Source organism: Aotus nancymaae, unplaced genomic scaffold, assembly GCF_030222135.1.
Source record: "Aotus nancymaae isolate 86718 unplaced genomic scaffold, 86718_ANA_hifiasm-v0.15.2.pri h1tg000111l, whole genome shotgun sequence".
Classification (NCBI taxonomy): domain Eukaryota; kingdom Metazoa; phylum Chordata; class Mammalia; order Primates; family Aotidae; genus Aotus; species Aotus nancymaae.
In genome coordinates, this window is record NW_026988526.1 from 1,016,518 (window position 1) to 1,041,394 (window position 24,877).

The 24,877-nt window shown below is 53.8% G+C and overlaps 1 protein-coding gene across 1 annotated transcript in view; it reads left to right on the top strand.

The window, feature by feature from the left end:
- Nucleotides 1–8,564: 8,564 nt before the first annotated feature.
- Nucleotides 8,565–24,877, top strand: part of LOC135272557 (PI-PLC X domain-containing protein 1-like) — a 31,200-nt gene continuing 14,887 nt past the window's right edge. Inside the window, exons 1-6 of the mRNA XM_064370965.1 lie at nucleotides 8,565–8,689; nucleotides 15,860–15,998; nucleotides 17,776–17,912; nucleotides 21,292–21,420; nucleotides 22,688–22,843; nucleotides 24,475–24,658. Coding sequence (XP_064227035.1) covers nucleotides 8,597–8,689; nucleotides 15,860–15,998; nucleotides 17,776–17,912; nucleotides 21,292–21,420; nucleotides 22,688–22,843; nucleotides 24,475–24,658 — 838 coding nt within the window. The 5' untranslated portion in view covers nucleotides 8,565–8,596. The remainder of the gene's footprint in view (nucleotides 8,690–15,859; nucleotides 15,999–17,775; nucleotides 17,913–21,291; nucleotides 21,421–22,687; nucleotides 22,844–24,474; nucleotides 24,659–24,877) is intronic.

Consider the following 24,877-nt stretch of genomic DNA (forward strand, 5'->3'; position numbering starts at 1 on the left):
TCGTGGTGCACACCTGTAGTCCCAGCTATGTGGGAGGATCACTTGAACTCAGGAATTCAAGATCGTAGTGAGCTATGATTGCATCACTGCACTCCAGCTTGGGCAACAGAGTGAGACTGTTAGAAGGAAGGAAGGAAAGGAAGGAAGGAAGGAAGGAAGGAAGGAAGGAAGGAAGGAAGGAAGGAAGGAAGGAAGGAAAAGAAATTAGATTCTTTTTGCCCATAAACTTGTGATGAGACAGCAGCTTTGGAAATCTGCCTTGCTTTGGTAGAAATAGCAGATGGCAGGATTCTGATATTATTTTCTTCTATGAAGTTCAAAACAGTCAGAAGTGGGCAGCTTTTATTTTTTTCTGAAATTTACCATTCTGACATCAGACTCAGACCTAGAGGAGATTTTTTAATGCCATCTGACAGATCTAAAACACATCTTCTAAGAGTACCTTGCAAAAGTGTCGGCTGTCCTGTCTGCTTGGCTTCATTGATCCAAACCACAGGGTTGACAGTTTTCCTTCAAATGGATAAAGTGAGGGATTCTGCAATTACGTGAGGCATTTGAGTCAAGGTGACACTTGCTTCTTGACTCCACAGATGTCACATGTTGCCTTTGAGGACTTGCTAAAGAGTTCAGACTTTTCCGACTGTATGTTTTCTGTGCACAAGTCATGTTTTGTGGTGAGGACCATGGATTTTATCTCATTTCATAACCTTTCTATGCAAATGAGACCTACAGAGAAAAAAATTATTGGGATGCACAAATCCAAATGGAATTAGGCTCATTAGTTTAGCTAAGGAGAACACTTCTGTTATCTTGTAAACTACAAGAGAGATTTACAGACGGGAAAGGGAAGGTGATCTCCATCTGTTTCCCTCTAGCTTTTTTTTTTTTTCAGACATAATCTCTCTCTATTGCCCAGGCTGGAGTGCAGTGGTGCGATCTCTGCTCACTGCAACCTCTGCCTCCCAGGTTCAAGCGATTCTCCTGCCTCAGCCTTCTGAGTAGCTATAGGTGTTGCTACCACTCCTAGTTAATTTTTGTATTTTTAGTGGAGACGGGGTTTCCCTATGTTGGCCAGGCTGGTCTCGAACTCCTGATCTCAGGTGATCTGCCCGCCTTGGCATCCCAAAGTGCTGAGATTACAAGTGTGAGCCACTGCCCCCAGCCTCCCCATACTTTTGATTACTTCCTTGAGGCCTTCACCGCTTTGCTTTGCTTTTTTTCTCTTTTTCGTTTTTTTTTTTTTTTTTTTTTTTGAGAGACAGGGTCGCACTGTGTTGCCCAGGCTGGATTACAGTGGCTTTTCACAGGGGTGATCCCACTACTGGTCAGCCCATGAGTTTTGACCTGCTCGGTTTTTGACCTGGGCTGGTTCACCTCTTCTTAGATAACCTGGTGGGCCCCCACTCCCAAGAGGTCACCATATTGATGCCAAGCTTAGTGCAGACACCCAATCATCATAACCGAGAACTTCTGAGCTTAAGCAATCTTCCCACCTCAGCTTCCCAAGTAGTAGGGACTACAGGTGTGTGCCACCACTCCTGGCTTCCAATCCTTTTCTAAAAAGACCAGTTTTTCTTGAGGGGTTTATCTGTGCTTATTTCTTCTAAGATTGGGAGGTTTCAGTAGGATGCCATTCACTTTTATTATCCATGATAGTAATTTCTACATCTACCATTTATTGATCATGTAATATTCCAGATCATATAATATGCTTTATGTATTAGGTTTAACCATATGAAAAAAACATTTTTGTAGGTCAAAATGAGTAAATATTGGCAGTTTCATATGTTTCAATCTAGTATGTAGTCTCCCTTAATCCTCATAATAACCCTGAGGGTAGGTGGTAGTATGCCTGTTTTTACAGAAGGGAAAACTGAAGATTAGAACGATTAAGTGACATTTGTTTTTTTTTTTTTTGTGAGACAGAGTCTTGCTGTCTTGCTCTGTAGCCAGGCTGGAGTACAGTGGCGCGATCTTGGCTCACCGCAATCTCCGCCTCCCGGGTTCAAGCAATTCTCCTGCCTCAGCCTCCCGAGTAGCTGGGACTACAGGCGTGCGCCACCACGCCCAGCTAATTTTTGTATTTTTTAGTGGAGACGGGGTTTCACCATGTTCTCGATCTCTTGACCTCGTGATCCGCCCGCCTCGGCCTCCCAAAGCGCTGGGATTACAGGCACGAGCCACCGTGCCCGGCCCATTTGTAACATCACTAAGTGGTAGTGCCAGGATTTTTATTTGACAATGTTTTGCGTCACAGGGAATCAATCACCCTGACTCCACGATACGCACTACGGCCCCTTCTTATTTTTTTTTTTTGAGTCGGAGTCTCGCTCTGTCGCCCAGACTGGAGTGCAGTGGTGCAATCTCAGGTCACTGCAACCTCCGCCTCCTGGCTTCAATCGATTCTCTGCCTCAGCCTCCCGAGTAGCTGGGACTACAGGTGCCCGCCACGGCGCCTGGCTAATTTTTTTGTATTTTTAGTGGAGACGGGGTTTCACTATGTTGACCAGGATGGTCTCGATCTCTTGACCTCGCGATCCACCCACCTCGGCCTCCCAAAGTGCTGGGATCACAGGCGTGAGGCACTGCGCCCGGCCTGTGATGCTTGCTTTAAAACACTACAGCAAGGTCAGGCACAGGGGCTCCTGCCTGCAAACGCAGACAGGTGCGGTGGCTCACACCTGTAATCTCAGCACTTTGGGAGGCCTATCTATCTATCTATCTATCTATCATCTATCTATCAATTTATCTATCATCTATCTGATTCCATCTATCATCTATCTATCATCTATCACCTATCTATCATCTATAATCTATATATGTATCATTTATCTATCTGTCATCTATGTATCTATCTTTATCTATCACCATTATCTATCTGTCATCTATCATCTATCAATTTATCTATCATCTATCACCTATCTATCATCTATGTATCTATCTATCATATATCTATCATCTATCTGATTCTATCTATCATCTATCACCTATAATCTATTATATGTATCATTTATCTATCTATTATCTATCATCTATGTATCTATCTATCATATATCTATCATCTATCTGATTCTATCTATCATCTATCACCTATAATCTATTATATGTATCATTTATCTATCTATTATCTATCATCTATGTATCTATCTATCATATATCTATCATCTATCTGATTCTATCTATCATCTATCACCTATAATCTATTATATGTATCATTTATCTATCTATTATCTATCATCTATGTATCTATCTATATTTATCTATCACCAGTATCTATCTATCTATCTATCATCTATCTATCTATGTATCATTTTTGTTTCTTTCTTTGTAGTTTAGACGGAGTTTTGCTCTGTCACCCAGGCTGGAGTGCAGTGGTGAGATCTCGGCTCACTGCAACCCTTGCCTCCCGGGTTCAAGTGATTCTCCTGCCTCAGCCTTCTGAGTAGCTGGGATGACAGGTGCCCTCCACCACGCCCAGCTAATCTTTGTATTTTTAGTAGAGATGGGGGTTTCAGCAGGTTGGTAAGGCTGGTCTTGAACTCCTGACCTCATGATCCACCTGGTCGGCTTTGCAAAGTGCTGGGATTACAAGCGTGAGCCACCGTGCCTGGCCATGCGTATCTGTCTATCATCCATCTATCTATCCATCTATCTATCATCTATCTATCCATCTATCATCTATTTATCATCTATCCGTCATCTATCTTCTATTATCTATCCATTATCTATCATTCATCAATCCATATACCTATCATGTATCTATCATCGATCTATCCATTTATATATCCATGTATCTATCATCCATCCATCGTCTATCCATCTATCATCTATCATTCATCTATCCATATATCATCTATCCATTTATCTATCTATGTATCTATCATCTATCTATCCCTCTTTCAGCCTGCAGATGGCCTATTGTGGGACCTTGTGACTGTGTGAGTTAATAATTAAGTCCTTTATACATATATATATATACACACACACACACACACACACATATAAAACTTCTTTATATATATATCTTCTTTTTTATATGTATCTATATATAATGAATAATTAGCTCCTATATATACATATGGAAGTTATATATATATATTTATATGTATCCCTTATATATTTATATATTAGATATGCATTTATGTATACATGTATGTAAAAATGGTATATATAATGCATATATATGAGAATATACAGTGTATATTTATGATGGAATATATATAATGTATAATGGAATATATATGTAAGGTATATACAAAATGGAATATATATAAATTATATATATATAATGTAATACATAATGCATGTTTATAATGGAACATAATATGCAAACATAATGGCATACATAAGGTATATATATAATGGAATATATATATAATGTATATATATATTGAAATATATATAAGGTGTATATATAATGGAATATATATAACATATATATAATGGAATATATAATGCATATTTATAACGGAATATATATAATGAAATATATATAAGGTGTATATATAATGGAATATATATAAGGTGCATATATAATGGAATACATATAACATATATACTTATATATATATAATGGAATATATATGTATATAACATTAGTTCTGTCCCTCTAGAGAACCATCGCGAATACACCCTGTATGGTGGAAGATTGCAATGGTGAATTTTTTTTTTTTTTGACGAGTCTCGCTGTGTCTCCCAGGCTCCAGTGCAGTGGCACGATCTGGGCTCACTGCGACCTGCACCTCCCGGGTTCAAGCCACTCTCCTGCCTCAGCCTCCCGGGTAGCTGGGATATGAGGTATGCACCACCACGCTCCCAGCTACTCAGGGAAGCTGAGGCAGGAGAATCGCTTGAACCCGGGAGGCGGAGGTTGCAGTGAGCTGAGATCAGGCGACTGCAACACAGCGAGACTCCATCTCAAAATAAATAAATAAAAAATAAATAAAAAATAAAAAAAACAAGCGAACAAACAAAACTCCAGTACATGGAGTTTATCTTATATGCACTACGGTCTGTGAAATTCTGGTTCCTTCTATTGCTGCAAAATGAAGAAATTTACTCCTGCAAAAATCTGAAATCACAATCTATGTGCTGCTGTTATTAAAAAAAAATTTTTTTTTCAAAAACACCATATTTAAAAAGAGACATCACATGGTTTCGATGGTTTTTTTTCCTCCCATCGATCCGAGCCTTCTGTGACTTCTGTCAATACGGTTTTTCGTTTTCCCCAGAATGTGCTGGAAATGCTGGGATTTTCACAGCTGACAAAATTAACTGTATAATTATTTTCTGTAAAAAGACATCACTGCAATATCATCTGGGTACATTATTATTATTATTTTAAATTTTATCTTGGACTATTATGCCCACATTTTTATTTTTGACATTTTATTTGACAATGTTTTCCGTCACAGAGGCTGGGAAACGGTACCCCGAGACTCCACAGCACTCTGGGTGTACGCGCAGCAGGTGGGAGTTAAACCTCCTGGGGTTTAAGAAAAAAATCCTCGCACAGCTCACGGGCGCCCCCTGCAGCCTGCGGCGCGCCAGACACCCGCCGACCTGGAGGTGGGGTCCGTTTAGCGGGTGAAGACACAGCCGACACCGGGGCGCCCACGACCACACAGCGCCCATCCCGCGCCCACAGGGAGTCCCCACGCCGCGCCCATCACCACGCCCGCGCGGATCCCCATGTTCACACCCCTCCCACAAGGACCCCCATCTTCTCCCCGCCCCTCCCACCCAGCCCGCGGGGACCCCCATCTCCCCGCCCCTCCCACCATGCCCGCGGGGACCCCGATGTCCACGCCCCTCCCACCATGCCCGCGGGGACCCCTATGTCCACGCCCGTCCCGCCAGACCCGGGGGGACCTCCATCTCCACGCCCGTCCCGCCAGACCCGCGGGGACCCCAAGGCCACGCCCCTCCCACCACTCCAGAGGGGACCCCCTTCTCCACGCCCCTCCCACCTGGCCAGAGGGGACCCCCTTCTCCACGCCCCTCCCACCTGGCCAGAGGGGACCCCCTTCTCCACGCCCCTCCCACCTGGCCCGAGGGGCCCCCCTTCTCCACGCCCCCCCCACCTGGCCACAGGGGACCCCCTTCTCCACGCCCCTCCCACCTGGCCACAGGGGACCCCCTTCTCCACGCCCCTCCCACCTGGCCCGAGGGGACCCCTTTCTCCACACCCCTTCCACCTGGCCCGAGGGGACCCCCATCTCCACGCCCCTCCCGCCAGACTCGCAGGGAGCCTCATCTCCACGCCCCTCCCGCCAGACCCGCGGGGACCCACATCTCCACGCCCCTCGCACCATGCCCATGGTGACCCCCTTCTCCACGCCCCTCCCACCCGGCCCGAGGGGAACCCCTTCTCCACGCCCCTCCCACCCGGCCCGAGGGGAACCCCTTCTCCACGCCCCTCCCACCCGGCCCGAGCGGACCCCCTTCTCCACGCCCCTCCCACCCAGCCTGCGGGGACCCCCATCTCCCCGCCCCTCCCGCCATGCCCGCGGGGACCCTCATCTCCACGCCCGACCCGCCAGACCCGCGGGGACCCCCATGTCCACGCCCCTCCCCCCACTCCCGAGGGGACCCCCTTCTCCACGCCCCTCCCAGAACGCCCGCGGGGACCCTCATCTCCACGCCCCTTCCACCACGCCCGCGGGGACCCCCATCTCCACGACCCTCCCACCAAGCCCGAGGGGACCCCCATCTCCACGACCCTCCCACCAAGCCCGAGGGGAACCCCTTCTCCACGCCCCTCCCACCCGACCCGAGCGGACCCCCTTCTCCACGCCCCTCCCATCCGGCCCGAGGGGACCCCCATCTCCCCGCCCCTCCCACCATGCCCGCGGGGACCCCCATCTCCCCGCTCCTCCCGCCAGACCCGGGGGGACCCCCATCTCCCCGCCCCTCCCGCCATGCCCGCGGGGATTCCCTTCTCCATGCCCCTCACATCATGCCCGCGGGGATTCCCTTCTCTATGCCCTTCGCACCATGCCCGCGGTGACCCCCACCTCCCCGCCCCTCCCGCCAGACCCGCGGGGACCCCCATGTCCACGCCCCTCCCACCACTCCCGAGGGGACCCCCTTCTCCACGTCCCTCCCACCTGGCCAGAGGGGACCCCCTTCTCCACGCCCCTCCCACCTGGCCCGAGGGGAACCCCTTCTCCACGCCCCTCCCACCTGGCCCGAGGGGAACCCCTTCTCCACGCCCCTCCCACCTGGACCGAGGGGACCCCCTTCTCCACGCCCCTCCCACCTGGCCGGAGGGGAACCCCTTCTCCACGCCCCTCCCACCTGGCCAGAGGGGACCCCCTTCTCCACGCCCCTCCCACCTGGCCGGAGGGGAAACCCCTTCTCCACGCCCCTCCCACCTGGCCAGAGGGGACCCCCTTCTCCACGCCCCTCCCACCTGGACCAAGGGGAACCCCTTCTCCACGCCCCTCCCACCTGGCCGGAGGGGAACCCCTTCTCCACGCCCCTCCCACCTGGCCCGAGGGGACCCCCTTCTCCACGCCCCTCCCACCTGGCCCGAGGGGACCCCCATCTCCACGCCCCTCCCACCTGGCCCGAGGGGAACCCCTTCTCCACGCCCCTCCCACTTGGCCCGAGGGGACCCCCTTCTCCACGCCCCTCCCACCATGACCGCGGGGACCCCCATCTCCACGCCCCTCCCACCTGGCCCGAGGGGACCCACTTCTCCACATTCTCAGACGTGCTGCCCACAACACCCCCATGTCAGAGCCCGGCCCCCCCGTGTGGATAACAAACCGCCAGCCCCACAACTGCCCACTACCGAAGCCACCGGAACCCCAGCATTTCCATGCTCCACATGGCGCCCGCAAGGAACCCCAAATATCCACGCCCGCCTTTCCTCCCAAGGGACCCCCGAGCCTGCGCGTCCAGCGGGAATGTCAGTCTCCGCTGGGAGGGCGGGGCGAGCGCCAGGGACGGGGAAAGGGCCCGGGAGGCGGGACTAGGGGCGGAGTTTCATCAGCGGCGGGGGTGGAGCCGGAGGGCGACGGGAGGGGTGTGCCCTGGGTGTGGCCTAGAGGCGAGGTCATGGGGGCGTGGCTTGGCCGAGACTTCGCGGGAGGTCTATGGAGGAGTGGCTTGGGCGTGACCTCGCAAGAGGTCGATGGAGGCGAGGTCTGGGCGTGGCCTCGCGGGAGGTCGACGGCGGCGTGGCTTGGGACCCCCATGTCCACGCCCCTCCCACCATGCCCACGGGGATCCCCTTCTCCACGTCCCTCCCACCTGGTCCCAGGGGACCCCCTTCTCCACGCCCCTCCCACCATGCCCACGGGGATCCCCTTCTCCACGTCCCTCCCACCTGGTCCCAGGGGACCCCCTTCTCCACGCCCCTCCCACCTGACCTCGCGGGAGGTCGATGGCGGCGTGGCTTGGGCGTGACGTCGCGAGAGGTCAATGGAGCCGTGGCTTGGGCGTGACCTCGCGGGAGGTCGATGGAGGCGTGGTCTGGGCGTGGCCTCGCGGAGGCGGAACTCCGGCCGCGGTATTTCCGGAGCCGCGCTCCTCACGCCGCCGGGTCCGGGCTGAGGACTGCGGCGTCCCGGCTCCCGGCGTGGACGCCATGGTGCTGTGCCCGGTTATCGGAAAGCTGCTGCACAAACGCGTGGTGCTGGCCAGCGCGTCTCCACGACGCCAGGAGATCCTCAGCAATGCGGTGCGGCCTGGGCCTGGGCGGGGCGGGGGACCGGGGACGGAGGGGCCGAACCAGCAGGGCCCAGCGCCTCAGGACCCCTAGGGATGGGGGAGGAGGAGAGTGACCCGGGACCCCTAGGGATGAGGGGAGAGAGTGACCAGGGACCCCTAGGGATGGGGGAGGAGGAGAGTGACCCGGGACCCCTAGGGATGAGGGGAGAGAGTGACCCGGGGGGAGGGGAGTGACCCGAGACCCCTAGGGATGGGGAGGGGAGTGACCCGGGACCCCTAGGGATGGGGGAGGGGAGAGTGACCCGGGACCCCTAGGGATGGGGGGGGAGAGTGACCCGGGACCCCTAGGGATGGGGGAGGAGAGTGACTCGGGACGCCTAGGGATGGTGGGGGAGAGTGACCCGAGACCCCTAGGGATGGGGAGGGAGAGTGACCCGGGACCCCTAGGGGTGGGGAGGGAGAGTGACCCGGGACGCCTAGGGATGGGAGAGGAGAGTGACCCGGGACCCCTAGGTATGGGAGAGGAGAGTGACCCGGGACCCCTGGGGATGAGGGAGGAGAGTGACCCTGGACCCCTAGGGATGGGGGAGGGGAGAGTGACCCGGGACCCCTAGGGATGGGGGAGGGGAGAGTGACCCGGGACCCCTAGGGATGGGGGAGGGGAGAGTGACCCGGGACCCCTAGGGATGAGGGAGGGGAGAGTGACCCGGGACCCCTAGGGATGGGGAAGGGGAGAGTGACCCGGGACCCCTAGGGATGAGGGAGGGGAGAGTGACCTGGGACCCCTAGGGATGAGGGAGGAGAGTGACCCGGGACCCCTAGGGATGGGGAGGAGAGTGACCCGGGACCCCTAGGGATGGGGGAGGAGGAGAGTGACCCGGGACCCCTAGGGATGGGGGAGTGGATTGACCCCGGGACGTCTAGGGATTGGGGAGGGAGAGAGATCCCGGACCCCTAGGGGTAGGGGGTGAGGGTGACCTGGGACCCCTAAGGATGGGGCAGGGGAGTGACCTAGGACCTGTAGGGATGGGGGGAGGGGGCAGAGTGACCAGGACCCCTAGGGATGTGGCAGAGAAGAGTGACCTGGGACCCCGGACTCCTTGGATGGGGGAGTGGAGTGACCCAGGACTTCTAGGGATGCGGTGGGTCCTAGTGGCTAAAGGTTGGCTTTGCAGGTGGCCTGTGGGAAATGTTTCCTGGTACCCTGGAGGTGGGGATTTGATTGTGGGTGGGAGGCGCCTAGGCAGTGGGTGTCTGCTGCTTCTGGAAGCCTAATCACATGGAGAGCACCGGAGGGGAGACTGATTTGTTCCTGGTGGCCCCGCTTATTTTGGAGGGCTTCCAGCCATCCCCTGTTGAAACATCTAGTTTTTCATTCATAGGGCTCTAAGAAAGCACAGCTTAGGTTGCAGTGGTTTTCGGTTAGAACAAAATGGCAAAAAGAAAAAGGAAAAAAACCTGAAAACGTTACTTTGAAGGCTTGTAGCCAGAAAAATTAGAATTGAATTCCAACTGGAGAAAATAATAAAACCGAAAACCAGGGCAAGACCCGAATCTAACGGCAGGTGTGACGATAGGTTTTGAAACATAATTTTGCGTTTTCCAGTTTTTCCAATTTTATTGAAAGAATAATTATGGTAAGACTGCTTTGCTTTATTTATTTATTTTTATTTTACTTTTTTTATTTATTTAGACACGGAGTTTCGCTCTTGTCACCCAGGCTGGAGTGCAGTGGTGCAATCTCGGCTCACTGCAACCTCCGCTCCCCCCGCCACCAGGTTCAAGTGATAAGTGATTCTCTGCCTCAGCCTCCCAAGTAGCTGGGATTACAGGTGCCTGCTACTGTACCCAGCTAAATTTTGTATTTTTAGTGGAGATGGGGTTTTAACATCTTGGCCAGGCTGGTCTTGAACTCCTAACCTCATGATCCACCTGCCTTGGCCTCCCAGAGTGCTGGGATTACAGGCGTGAGCCACCACCATGCCCAGCCCCAGATAGGACCTTTTTAAAGCTGAGCCCACCATGGGTTTGCACCATTAAATACCTTTAAGTTGGGCGAATTCCTTTCCTCTTGAGGTTTCTAGATAATTTGGGGTTCCTGGCCTGTGAGAAAGTGACATTCTTAGCACAGATCAGGACCTGCGTAGGGTGACTATGTACACAGAAGATGAGGCCAGTTTCCGATGGTTTTATTGGCTCCATAAGTCAAGTTGGATTTTTTTTTTGAGATGGAGTCTTGCTCTATCGCCCAGGCTGGAGTGCAGTGGCGTGATCTCGACTCACTGCAACCTCCGCCTCCCCGGTTCAAGCAATTCTTCCGCCTCAGCCTCCCACGTAGCTGGGACCACAGGCACCCGCCACCATGCATGGCTAATTTTTGTATTTTTAGTAGAGACGGGGTTTCACCATGTTTTCCAGGATGGTCTCGATCTCTTGACCCTGTGATCCGCCCGCCTCGGCCTCCCAAAGTGCTGGGATTACAGGCGGGTGTGGTGGCGCGCGCCTGTCATCCCCTGCTACTCTGGAGGCTGAGGCAGGAGAATCGCTTGAACCTGGGAGGCGGAGGTTGTAGTGAGCTGAGATTCTGCCATTGCAGTCTAGCCTGGTTGACAAAGCGAGACTCTGTCTCAAAAAAAAAAAAAGAAGGATGTCACCAGGCGTGGTGGCTCACACCTGCAATCCCAGCACTTTGGGAGGCCAAGGCGGATTGATCACAGGGTCAGGAGTTTCAGTCCAGCTTGGACAACATGGTGAAACCCCGTCTTTACTAAAAATCTAAAAATATTAGCCAGACATGGTGGCGGGCACCAGTAATCCCAGCTACTCAGGAAGCTGAGGCAGAAGAATCGCTTGAAACTGGGAGGTAGAGGTTACCGTGAACCGAGATCGTGCCACTGCACTCCAGCCTGGGTGACGAGGGTGAAACTCCGTCTCAAAAGCCAAAAAAAAAAAAAAAAACGGAAGAAGGATGTCATGCGGAGTCCACGCTTTTGACATAGGGAGGGTAGAAGAAAGCCCAAATCCAGGGATCCTCTTGCCATTTGCCATGCCTGGTGATAAACTTGTCAAGGTCCCTGAGAATTGGAAAGTTAAAGGTGCCATTTTCAGGCCATCAGCTGTCATCAGCTAGTGTGTGTTCGCTATACGTGAAGATAAACTAGACCACACTCTTTACTAAAGGAAGGCCGGGGCGGCGGCTCAAGCCTGTAATCCCAGCACTTTGGGAGGCTGAGGCGGGCAAATAACGAGGTCAAGAGATCGAGACCATCCTGAGCAAGACAGTGAAACCCTGTCTCTAAAAAAAATATATAAGAAGAAGAATAGAGGAAAGAGTCCGATCTCCTGTGTTCAAAGCACGGATTCCTCTGGTGTGAGACGTATTCACACTGGTTAGTGTTTTATGAAGGTTTGAGCAGTTTTCTGCCGGGGTCTGGGCACTCACCTCCTTCCGTGGACTCAGCCAGCAGCTATTCCCTGCGTGCGTGGGTTCTGGGTGCGTGTCACGGCCACTCACGCCTCTGGGACGTGGGTCACAGCCACTCACGCCTCTGGGACGTGAGCTTCCGGAGGAGTCAGCGGGCGGGAAGGTGTGTGTGGGTGTGTCACCTGGCCTGGCGGGTCCCCGGGCTTCTGGGCCCGTCCGTCATCGGACTGTGGAGGCCACAGGGTGGAGAGGACCTGCCGAGGGAAGGTCAGTGCTCTGTGGGGTGGCCCCCAGACCCCAGGCAGATGTGCCGTCCGGACGACCGGCAGAGGGGGCCGGGGGTGGGGGCCACCTGGAGGCTGCTGCCTGCCGCATTGTGTCACATGTGGGGAGCGGTTGGGGGGACTTGGGGACAGGTGGGGACGCCCCTCAGTGCTCAGGGGAGCTGTGGTGTGATGGAGGGGTCGGGGGACGTGGGGACTGGTGGGACAGGAGGGGAACACACACTTCCCTTCCTCCATGTCCCATTTCTGTGTTTTGTTTTTTTTTTTGAGACAGAGTCTCGCTCTGTCACCCAGGCTGGAATGCGGTAACATGATCTCAGCTCATTGCAGCCTCCGCCTTCTGGCTTCAAACGGTTTTCCTGCCTCAGCCTACCAAGTAGCTGGGATCACAGGCATGTGCCATGACACCCGGATACCTTTTCTATTTTTAGTCGACAGGGGGTTTCACCATGTTGGCCAGGCTGGTCTTGAACTCCTGACCTCAGGTGGTCTGTGTGCCTCAGCCTCTGAAAGTTCTGGGATTACAGGTGTGACCCAGCACACCCGGCCCCTCCTGGGTCCCATTTCTAAGAGGACACCCCAGGTCCATCTGGAACATTCCTCAGATCTGAAACTGTCAACAGGCTGATTTAGTCCTTAAAAATCTTACATACAACTGGGCACAGTGGCTCGTGCCTGTAATCCCAGCACTCTGGGAGGCCAACATGGGTGGATCACCTGATGTCGGAAGTTCAAGACCAGCCTGGCCAACATGGTGAAACCTTGTTTCTACCAAAAATACAAAAATTTCCTGGGCATGGTGGTGCGTGCCTGTAATCCTAGCTACTTGGAAAGCTGAGGCAGGAGAATCGCCTGAACCTGATGGCAGAGTTTGCAGTGAGCTGAGATTGCGCCGCCGCACTCCTGCCTGGGCAACAGAGCAAGACTACATCTCAAAAAAAAAAAAAAAGAAAGAAAGAAAGGAAAAAAACATAGGAAGAGCAGAATGGCCATGTTCCTGCTGATGTGACAATATCCAGACTCAAATGTGCCTATGGAAGGCATCTTCCAACCAACTGTTGAAAGGAGAGCTGTCCCATCAGAGAAGTAGCTTAGAGCCTGATTTAATTTAATTTAATTTGATTTTATAGAGACGGGTTTCTCCATGTTGGTTAGGCTGGCCTTGAACTCACAACCTCAGGTGATCTGCCTACCTCAGCATCACACAGTGCTGGGATTACAGTCGCCCGCCACCACGCCTGGCTAATTTTCCTACTTTTAGTAGAGACAGGGTTTCACCATATTGGTCAGGCTGGTTTTGAACTCCTGACCTCAGGTGATCCACCCGCCTCGGCCTCCAAAGTGCTTGGATTACAGATGTGAGCCACCATGCCTGGCTAATTTTCCTACTTTTAGTAGAGATGGGGCTTCAACACGTTGGCCAGGCTGGTCGCGAACTCGTGAACTCGTGATCCGCCCACCTCGGCCTCCCAAGGCCAGAACCTCACGTTTAACGCTAGGAGAGGGGAATGAAGAGGCGGGCAGAGGACTGGCGATGTGTGTGATGAAGAGGGTTTCTATTTCCACTAGGAGGCGCTGTTGGCTTAGAAATACCACGTGCTGGTCACAGCATGAGCACGTTTAGGTGAAATGACCGGGACGCACGTGGAGTGGTTTTAAGGAGCGGAGTTTATTAGTCCAGAAAGGAGGGAAGAAGAAAAGCGCTCCCGGCTACAGAGACAGAGGGGGATTCTAATAATAATGAGAAACCCTGGCCGGGTGCGGTGCCTCACACCTGTCATCCCAGCACTTTGGGAGGCCGAGGCGGGTGGATCACCTGAGGTCACGAGTTCAAGACCAGCCTGGCCAACATGGTGCAAAACCTCGTTTCTACTAAAAAGACAAAAAAAAATAGCCTGGTGTGGTGGCGGGTGCCTGTAATCCCGGCTACTTGGGAGGCTGAGGCAGGAGGATCGCTCAGACCCAAGATCGTGCCACTGCACTCCGGCCTGGGCAACACAGCGAGATGCCATCTCAAAACAGAACAGAACAAAACCTGTTTTCCATGTTTGTTTTTGTTTTTGACACAGAGTCTCACTCCATCGCCAGGCGCCAGGCTGGAGTGCAATGGCGCGATCTCGGCTCACTGCAACCTCTGCCTCCCGGGTTCAAGCAATTCTCCTGCCTCAGCCTCCCTAGTAGCTGGGATTACAGGCGCCCACCACCAGGCCTAGCTAAGTTTTTTGTATGTTTAGTAGAGACGGGGTTTCACCATGTTGGCCAGGATGGTCTCGATCTCTCGACCTCGTGATCCATCCGCCTCGGCCTCCCAAAGTGCTGGGATGACAGGGGTGAGCCACGGCGCCCGGACTTGTTTTCCTTGTTTTATAAGCCTGGGAACCTTCCTCAGAGAGATTTCCCATACCAGGGCCCGATACCCCAACAGATGGAGGCAGAGCCCCTGTGGGGGCCAGGCTGGGAGGTGCAGGTCCTGGGCTCCCCCCCAGGAAGTGCATTACGTGGCTCTTTCACACCCAGGATTGAGGCCCCTGTGCCTGGTACACCCCACATATGGGAAACCCCACAGCTGGGAGATGCCCTGGAATCACCTATGGGGACCTTTTCACTGTCCTAGGCAGCAGGCTTTAACATATGATCTCAGGGTGGGGGCTCCCCAGAAGGCAAGAGATATGCTGCAGTCACCCCAGGAAAGAGGCCTTGCGAACTCCTTGTTGGGGTGGGGGTTGCCCCGGGTGGCTCTGGACCTCTGTCTGTTTCCCTCTCTTTCTCTCTCTCTCTCGGTTCCAAGAGAACTCTTCCATGACACTGTCGGGTTCTGCAAACGGGGCCCCGCAAATTAAACTGTGGGAAGGAAAAAAAAATTCCTCTTCAAAGTTTTGTTTCTTAATAAAAATTCATAAGTGTTAGAAATAATAGTTTTAAACATTTCCTTCAAAAGCCTTCCCTTTTTGCTGGAAGCCCCATCCTAAGTAGCTGTTAGACACGCTGTGCTCACAGGCACGTAGTACATTCTACGTCCTTGTACTTTCACCGAGGTATCAGTGCTGGACGTGCTCACAGGCGTGTCCCAGCTCTCCATGGCTTTCACCTGTTTAGAAAAGTTTTAAGTTGTCAGCCGGTCAGGTTTTAGTTTAGATGGTGAGGTCTGGCTCCGGCCCACGGAGATCAGACACGGCAGGAAGGACGAACCTACACGCGTCAGGGATAAATGTGTGTGTTTTCCTTTGTTCATTGTACTCTCATGGCACGATGGCTAGTGAGGGTCCCCTTTCTGCAGGAAGTTAGCTAATTTTTGTATTTTCAGTAGAGATAGGGTTTCACCATGTTGGCCAGGCTGGTCTCGAACTCCTGACCTCGTGATCCGCCCGCCTCGGCCTCCCAAAGTGCTGGGATGACAGACATGAGCCACTGTGCCTGCCGACAGCACAAATGTAACCACGGAAAAACCTCTTCTCCTCTTCCTCTTCCTCAGGGTTCACCTCTGATGGGCGGGCAGGCGAGTGCTTCCAGCAGCTTCTCAGGCCTGGGCTGCAGAAATGCGAACGAGGACTGGATGTCGGCGCTGTGTCCCCGGCTCTGGGATGTGCCCCTCCACCACCTCTCCATCCCAGGTGAGGGCGGGAGGGTCGGGGGTCGTTGCCCCGTGTTCCCCACTGGAGGTGCCAGCTGTAGGAGCAATCCTGGGTGTAGGGAAATCCCACAAAGCACGCTGATGTGGACACACATGCACAGTGCACACATGTGTGCGTATACATACACACATAGGCATGGGTGTGCACACACATATACACCACCATTGACACACGTGCATAACTTACATTATACACAGGTACACACGTGTGCATATACATACATAGGCATGGGTGTGCAGACACACACCACCATGCACATACGTGCATAATGTAGTCACAGGTATGCACACATGCACATAGGTACACACACATATACACATGCACACAAGCGCATAGGTATGCTCACACATGCACATGTGCACATAGGTACACACACTTATTCACATGCACACACATGCACATACGTATGTGCACACGTGCACATAGGTACACACGTATACACATGCACACACATGCACATAGATATACGCACACACAGGCACATGTGCATAGAATGCACACATGAGCAAACATGTATACACATGTATATGCACACGCATGTAGGTGTGCACATATGCACACATGTATATATACATACACATATGCACATAGGCATGAGTACCCACACACATGCACGCATGTACTCATATATGCACAGATATAAGTACACACACATGCACACGTGCACATAGGTACACACGTATACACATGCACACACACATGCACATAGATATACGCACACACAGGCACATGTGCATAGAATGCACACATATGACCACACATGTATACACATGTATATGCACACACATGTAGGTGTGCACATATGCACACATGTATGTACGCATACACATGCACATAGGCATGAGTACCCACACACATGCACGCATGTACTCATATATATATGCACAGATATAAGTACACACACATGCACACGTGCACATAGGTACACGCATGCACATATGTATACACACTTGCACATATGCATGGATATGCACACAAGCATACAGATACGTGCATGCATGTACTCGTATATACACGCACACAGGTAGAAGCACACACACACTTGCACGTGTGCAGATACATACATGCTCTGGGGGGAGGCCGCTTCCCGCCTCTCCTAGCTCCTGGGGGCGCCAGGTGTCCTGGGCCTGTGGCCCCATCGCTCCAGCTCTGTGTCCGTATTCATGAGGTCTTCTCTGTGTCTCTGTTTCCTCCTCATTTTTTTTTTTTTTTTGAGACTGAGTCTTGCTCTGTCGCCCAGGCTGCAGTGCAGGGGTGCGATCTCAGCTCCCTGCGACCTCCCCTCCTAGGTTCAAGCGATCCTCCTGCCTCAGCCTCCTGAGTAGCTGGAACTGCAGGCTCCCGCCACTGCGTCCAGCGAATTTTTGTACTTTTAGTAGAGACGGGGTTTCGCCATGTTGGTCAGCCTGGTCTCGATCTCCTGACCTCGTGATCCGCCCACTTCGACCTACCACAGTGCTGGGCACAGATGTGAGCCACTACGCCCGGCCTCTCTGTCTCTCAGATGGACACCTGTGACCGTATTTGGGACATGCCCTACTCAAGCGTGACCTCACTTCAACTTAATGACATCCGAGGGGACCCTGTTCCCACACGGGTTTGTCCTCAGGTTCCAGTGGATGGGAGTTTCGGGGGACAGCGTCCACCCAGCCCCGCCATGCCTGTGCCTGTGCTGTAAACCTGACGCTGAGTGACTCACAGCAGGCGGCGGGGACAGGGCTGACGGGTGACATGCCCGCGTGTGCTCTGCCCGCAGGGAGCCATGACACCATGACGTACTGCCTCAACAAGAAGTCACCCATTTCCCAGGAGGAGTCCCGGCTGCTGCAGCTGCTCAACAAGGCTTTCCCCTGCATTACGCGCCCCGTGGTGCTGAAATGGTCCGTCACCCAGGTAGGCTCTGCATCCCATGATGCTGAGATGGTCTCTGTCCCAGGTAGGGACTGAGTGATGCTGAGATGTCCCCTGTCCTACGTAGGGACGGAGTGATACTGAGATGTCCCCTGTCCTACGTAGGGACGGAGTGATGCTGAGATGGTCCCTGTCCCAGGTAGGGACTGAGTGATACTGAGATGGTCCCTGTCCCAGGTAGGGACGGAGTGATGCTGAGATGGTCCCTGTCCCAGGTAGGGTGTGAGTGATGCTGAGATGCTCCGTGTCCCAGGTAGGGACGGAGTGATGCTGAGATGGTCCCTGTCCCAGGTAGGGTGTGAGTGATGCTGAGACGCTCCGTGTCCCAGGTAGGGACTGAGTGATACTGAGCTGGTCCCTGTCCCAGGTAGGGACTGAGCGATGCTGAGACGGTCCCTGTCCCAAGTAGGGACTGAGTGATGCTGAGATGTCCCCTGTCCTACGTAGGGACGGAGTGATGCTGAGATGTCCCCTGTCCTACGTAGGGACGGAGTGATGCTGAGATGGTCCCTGTCCCAGGTAGGGACTGAGTGATACTGAGCTGGTCCCTGTCCCAGGTAGGGACTGAGCGATGCTGAGATGGTCCCTGTCCCAGGTAGGGACTGAGTGATGCTGAGACGCTCCCTGTCCCAGGTAGGGATGGAGTGATGCTGAGATGGCCCCTATCCCAGGTAGGGACTGAGCGATGCTGACATGGTCGTTACCCAGGTAGGGTCTGGGCCCCGTGATGCTGAAATGCTCCGTCACTCAGGTAAGGTCTGATTGGGTCCCCAAGGGCTCAGGAGGCAGAGCATGGCCGCACATTTGCAGGGAGATAGGATTAAACACAGAACCTCTGCCTGCCCAGAGCCCCCTCCCCGAAGGAAGAAGAGAGGGTCCCCATGTTGCTACGTTGTATTATGTTAACTTGTTTTTGAGACGGAGTTTTACTCAGTGGCCCAGGCTGGAGTGCAGTGGTGCGATCTCAGCTCACTGCAACCTCCACCTCCCGGGTTCAAGCAATTCTGTGCCTCGGCCTCCCGAGTAGCTGGGATTGCAGCGCCTCCCGGGTTCAAGCAATTCTGTGCCTCAGCCTCCCGAGTAGCTGGGATTGTAGGCGCCCGCCACCACGCCCAGCTGATTTTTACATTTTTCAGTACGTACGAAGTTTCACCATCTTGCCCAGGCTGCTGTTGAAATCCTGACCTCGTGATCCGCCAACCTCAGCCTCCCAAAGGGCTGGGATTACAGACATGAGCCACAGCATGCGGCCTCTTTTCTTTCTTTCATTTTTATTTGTTTATTTATTTTTCTTTTGAGATGGAGTATTGCTCTGTTCTCCAGGCGGGAATGCAGTGGCGCGATCTCAGCTCACTGCAACCTGCGCCTCCCAGGTTCAAGCCATTCTCTCCCCCCTCAGCATCCTGAGTAGCTGGGACTACAGACTCACCTAGCATTCTTTTGGTATTTTTAGTAGAGTTGGCATTTTAGCATGTTGGCAAGGCTGGTTTTGAACTCCTGACCTCAGGTGATCCACCCGCCTCGGCCTCCCAAAGTGCCAGGATTACAGGTGCACCCAGATTCTTGGGAATATGGCCTTGTGTGTCATCCAGGCTGGAGTAGACGGTGTGATCAGAGCTCACTGCAGCCTCCGCCTTCCCAGTTTACACGATCCTCCTGCCTCAGCCTCCTGAGTAGCTGGGATTATGGGCGCGTGCCATCATGCCTGGCTACCTTTCTTAATTTTTTTTTTTTTTTTTTTTAAAGACGGAGTCTCACCATGGTGGTCAGGCTGGTCTTGAACTGCTAACTTCAAATGATCCACCTGCCTCAGCCTCCTGAGTAGCTGGGATTATGGGCATGTGCCATCATGCCTGGCTACCTTTCTTTACTTTCTTTTTTTTTTTTTTTGAAATGGAGTTTCACTCTCGTTACCCAGGCTGGAGTGCAATGGCGCGATCTCGGCTCACCGCAACCTCCGCCTCCTGGGTTCAGGCAATTCTCCTGCCTCAGCCTCCCGAGTAGCTGGGACTACAGGTGTGCGCCACCATGCCCGGCTAATTTTGTATTTTTAGTAGAAACGGGGTTTCTCCATGTTGACCAGGATGGTCTTGATCTCTTGACCTCGTGATCCACCCACCTCGGCCTCCCAAAGTGCTGGGATTACAGGCATGAGCCACTGCGCCCAGCCCTTTCTTTAATTTTTTTTTTTTTTTTTTTTTGAGACGGAGTTTCTCTCTTGTTACCCAGGCTGGAGTGCAATGGCGCGATCTCGGCTCACTGCAACCTTCGCCTCCCGGGTTCCAGCAATTCTCCTGCCTCAGCCTCCTGAGTAGCTGGAATTACAGGCACCCACCACCATGCCTGGTTAGTTTTTGTATTTTTGTAGAGATGGGGTTTCACCATGTTGGCCAGGCTGGTGTTGAACTCCTGACCTCGTGATCCGCCCGTCTCGGCCTCCCAAAGTGCTGGGATTACAGGCCTGGGCCATTGCAACCAGCCCCTATTTCACCTTTTTATGTTAATAATTTTGCCACTCCTGGCCAGGCATGGAGGTTCATGTCTGCAATCCCAGCACTCTGGGAGGCCGAGGCGGGCGGATCACCTGAGGTCAGGAGTTCGAGACCAGCCTGGCCAACATGGAGAAACCCCGTGTCTACTAAAAATACAGAAATTAGCCAGGTGTGGTGACGTGTGTCTGTATTCCCAGGTACTCGGGAGGCTGAGCAGGAGAATCTCTTTTTTTTTTTTTCTTTTTTTTTGAGACCGAGTTTCGCTCTTTTTACCCAGGCTGGAGTGCAATGGCGCGATCTTGGCTCACCGCAACCTCCGCCTCCTGGGTTCAGGCAATTCTCCTGCCTCCCGAGTAGCTGGGATTACAGGCACGCACCACCACACCCGGCTAATTTTTTGTATTTTTAGTAGAGACAGGGTTTCACCATGTTGACCAGGATGGTCTCGATCTCTTGACCTCGTGATCCACCCGCCTCGGCCTCCCAAAGTGCTGGGATTACAGGTGTGAGCCACTGCACCCGGCCCCAGGAGAATCTCTTGAACCCGAGGCAGATGAATCACAAGGTCAGGGGTTCAAGACCATCCTGGCCAATATGGTGAAACCCCACCTCTACTAAAAATACAAAAAAAAAAAAAATTAGCTGGGCATGATGGTGGGCACCTGTCATCCCAGCTACTTGGGAGGCCGAGGCAGAAGAATCTCTTGAACCCAGGAGGCGAAGGTAGCAGTGAGCCGAGATCACGTCAGTGCACTCCAGCTTGGGTGACAGAGCAAGAATCCGTCTGAAGAAAATAAACCAGGCTGGGCAGTATGAGCCCTGAAGCCACGGCGGCCAGCAGGGAGACATGACGGCCTCTCCGCCCACAGGTGCTGGACGTCACGGAGCAGCTGGACGCCGGCGTGCGGTACCTAGACCTGCGGATTGCGCACATGCTGGACGGCTCCGAGAAGAACCTGCAGTTTGTCCACATGCTGTACGCCACGGCGCTGGTGGAGGTACGGCCGGGCTGGGGGACGCACGGGAGCGCTGAGGAGGCGGCCGGCCTCCCGTGGGGAACGAGACGGCCATGGGGACGGGAGGTTCCTGACCTTTAGTGGGATGACGATGTCAGCTGCAGGGCCAGACAAGAGACCAGGAGACGCTGAGGCCTGCTGACCTGTTAGGACCAGGTACTTTTTTTTTCCTGTTGGAGACGGAGTCTCGCTCTGTCACCAGGCTGGAGTGCAGTGGCGGGATCTCGGCTCACTGCGACCTCCGCCTCCCGGGTTCAAGTGACTCTCCTGCCTCAGCCTCCCGAGTAGCTGGGACTACAGGCGCCCACCATCACGCCTGGCTATTTTTGTATTTTTAGTAGAGACGGGGTTTCGCCATGTTGGCCAGGCTGGTCTCAAACTCCTGACCTCAGGTGATCCACCCGCCTCGGCCTCCCAGAGTGCTGGGATGACATGGGTGAGCCACCACGCCTGGCTGAGTTGGCTTGCTGCAGCCTCCTGTCTGCAGGAGGATACACCTGTCTCAGCTTACCAACTACCTCTAGCTTGGACTAGAGGTGTGAACCACCACACCTAATTCTTTAATTCTTATTTTTTGTAGCCATGTTGCCCAGGCTAATTTCAAACTCTTGGGCTGAAGGCAATCCTCTGGGATCGGCCTCCGCCTCCTCCCAAAGCACTAGATTTTTTGAGACAGAGTTTTGCTCTGTCGCCCAGGCTAGAGTGCAATGGCACGATCTCAGCTCACCGCAATCTCCACTTCCTGGGTTCAAGTGATTCTCCTGCATCAGCCGCCTGAATAGCTGGGATTACAGCACGCACCACCACGCCCAGCTAATTTTTGTATTTTTAGTAGAGACAGGGGTTTTGCCGTGTTGGCCAGGCTGGTCTCGAACTCCCAACCTCAGGTGATCTGTCCGCCCTCGGCCTTCTGAAATGCTGGGATTAACAAGACTGAACCACCATGCCTGACCGACATGTCTGGCTACAGCCTCCACCTCCCGGGTTCAAGCAATTCTCTTGCCTCAGCCTCCCGAGTAGCTAAGATTACAGGCACCCACCACCACACCCAGCTAATTTTTGTGTGTGTTTTTAGTATAGGCGGGGTTTCTCCACGTTGGCCAGGCTGGTCTTGAACTCTGAACCTCAGGTGATCTGCCCGCCTCGGCCTCCCAAAGCGCTGGGATGACTGGTGTGACCCACCGAGCCCAGCCTTCCCCGAGCTGTGGGACTCACGCAGGACTCTGCCCCACCCCCTCCCTCCCCGCAGGACACCCTCACGGAGATCTCAGAGTGGCTGGAGCGGCACCCTCGTGAGGTGGTCATCCTGGCCTGCAGGAACTTTGAGGGGCTGAGTGAGGACCTGCACGAGTACCTGATCTCCTGCATCAAGACCATCTTTGGGGAGATGCTGTGTCCCCGCGGGGTGAGTGACGAGGGAGGAGGACGGCCACATGTCTCGCCCAGGGCTGGGGGATCCTCACCCTCGACCTGCATTTGCTTACCTGCTTCCCCCGGGTGGGGCTGCTGCCGTGATCCCTGCAGCAGGTGGAGTTTTGAACAACAGCAGCTCCCGGCTCTCCTGAAGGCCGACCTGGAGCTGGGGGTGGCTCCTGGTGAGAAATGCTTCCCGTGATGGGTTTAGAAATCTGTGTAGCAGAGCCAGACGTGGGGGCTCATGCCTGTAATCCCACCACTTTGGGAGGCCGAGGCAGGCGGATCACAAGGTCAGGAGTTCGAGACCAGCTTGGTCAATATGGTGAAACCCTGTCTCTAAAAACACAAAAATTAGCCAGGTATGGTGGCCGGTGCCTGTAATCCCAGCTACTCGGGAGGCTGAGGCAGGAGAATCGCTTGAACCTGGGAGGTAAAGGTTACGGTGAGCTGAGATTGTGCCACTGCACTCCAGCCTGGGTGACGGAGTGAGACTCTGTCTCAAGGAAAATAAACAAAAAATTGGGCTGGGTGCCGTGGCTCACGCCTGTCATCCCAGCACTTTGGGAGTCTGAGGCAGGTGGATCAGCTGAGGTCAGGAGTTTGAGACCAGCCTGGCCAACATGGTGAAACCCCGTGTCTCCTAAAAATACAAAAATTAACCGGGCGTGGTGGTGGGCGCCTGTAATCCCAGCTACTCCGGAGGCTGAGGCAGGAGAATCGCTTGAACTCGAGAGGCGGAGGTTGCAGTGAGCTGAGATCACACCACTGCACTCCAGCCTGGGCGACAGTGCGAGACTCCGTCTCAACCACGAGGAAGTGTTCACCTTGCCCTCGGCCTACACAGAGCTGGTTTATCAACACCGGGGAATGGCACGAGAGAAAGCGTAATCCACATGGAGCCCCTTCTGTGGGAGGCCAGAGTCTCACTACCCAGGCTGGAGTGCAATGGCACGATCTTGGCTCACTGCAGCCTCCGCCTCCCTGGTTCAAGCGATTCTCCTGCCTCAGCCTCCTGAGTAGCTGGGATTATAGGCGCCCACCACTACTGTTTAGTAGAGACAGGGTTTCACCATGTTGGCCAGGCTGGTCTTGAACTCCTGACCTCGTGATCCACCCGCCTCAGCCTCCCAAAGTGTTTGGATGACAGGCGTGAGCCACCGCGCCCGGCCTCTTTTTGCGTTTTTTTTTTTTTTTGACATGGAGTCTCCCTGCCTCACCTAGGCAGAGTGCAGTGGCACCATCTCAGCTCACTGCAGCCTCCGCCTCCTGGGCTCAAGTGATTCTCCTGCCCCAGCCTCCTCACTGGCTGGAATTACAGGCACCCACCATCATGCCCAGGTCATTTTGTATTTTTAGTAGAGAACGGGTTTCAGCATGTTTGTCAGGATGGTCTCGAACTCCCGACCTCAGGTGACCCACCCGCCTCAGCCTCCCAAAGTGTTTGGATGACAGGCATGAGCCACCGTGCCCGGCCAGAATTTCACGTGTGGTTTATAGCACACGTGTTGGGTCCTCCTCCCTCCGCAGCGTCCCGACTTCCTGGCCTTCCTCCGTCCCGGGTGCCCCCACGTCCCCGGCTCTCCTCTCTCCCGTGCACCGCTGAACCCTGGTTCTTGGCAGGAGATGCCGACGCTGAGGCAGCTGTGGGCACGGGGCCAGCAGGCCATAGTGTCCTATGAGGACGAGTGCTCCCTGGCCCGGCACCGGGAGCTGTGGCCGGGAATTCCCTACTGGTGGGGGAACAAGGTGAAGACGGACGCCCTCATCCGATACCTGGAGACGATGAAGAGCTGCGGCCGCCCAGGTACGAGGTCACGTCCCGTGGGGGTGGCGTCCACGCAGCCGCCCGTGACTCCCTGCTTCAGGCCGGGTGCACAGACTTGCCTTCACCTCTACGTGAAAACAATTTAAACGTAATCTGAGGCCGGGCACGGTGGCTCACACCTGTCATCCGAGCACTTTGGGAGGCCGAGGTGGGTGGATCACCTGAGGTCAGGAGCTCGAGACCAGCCTGGCCAACATG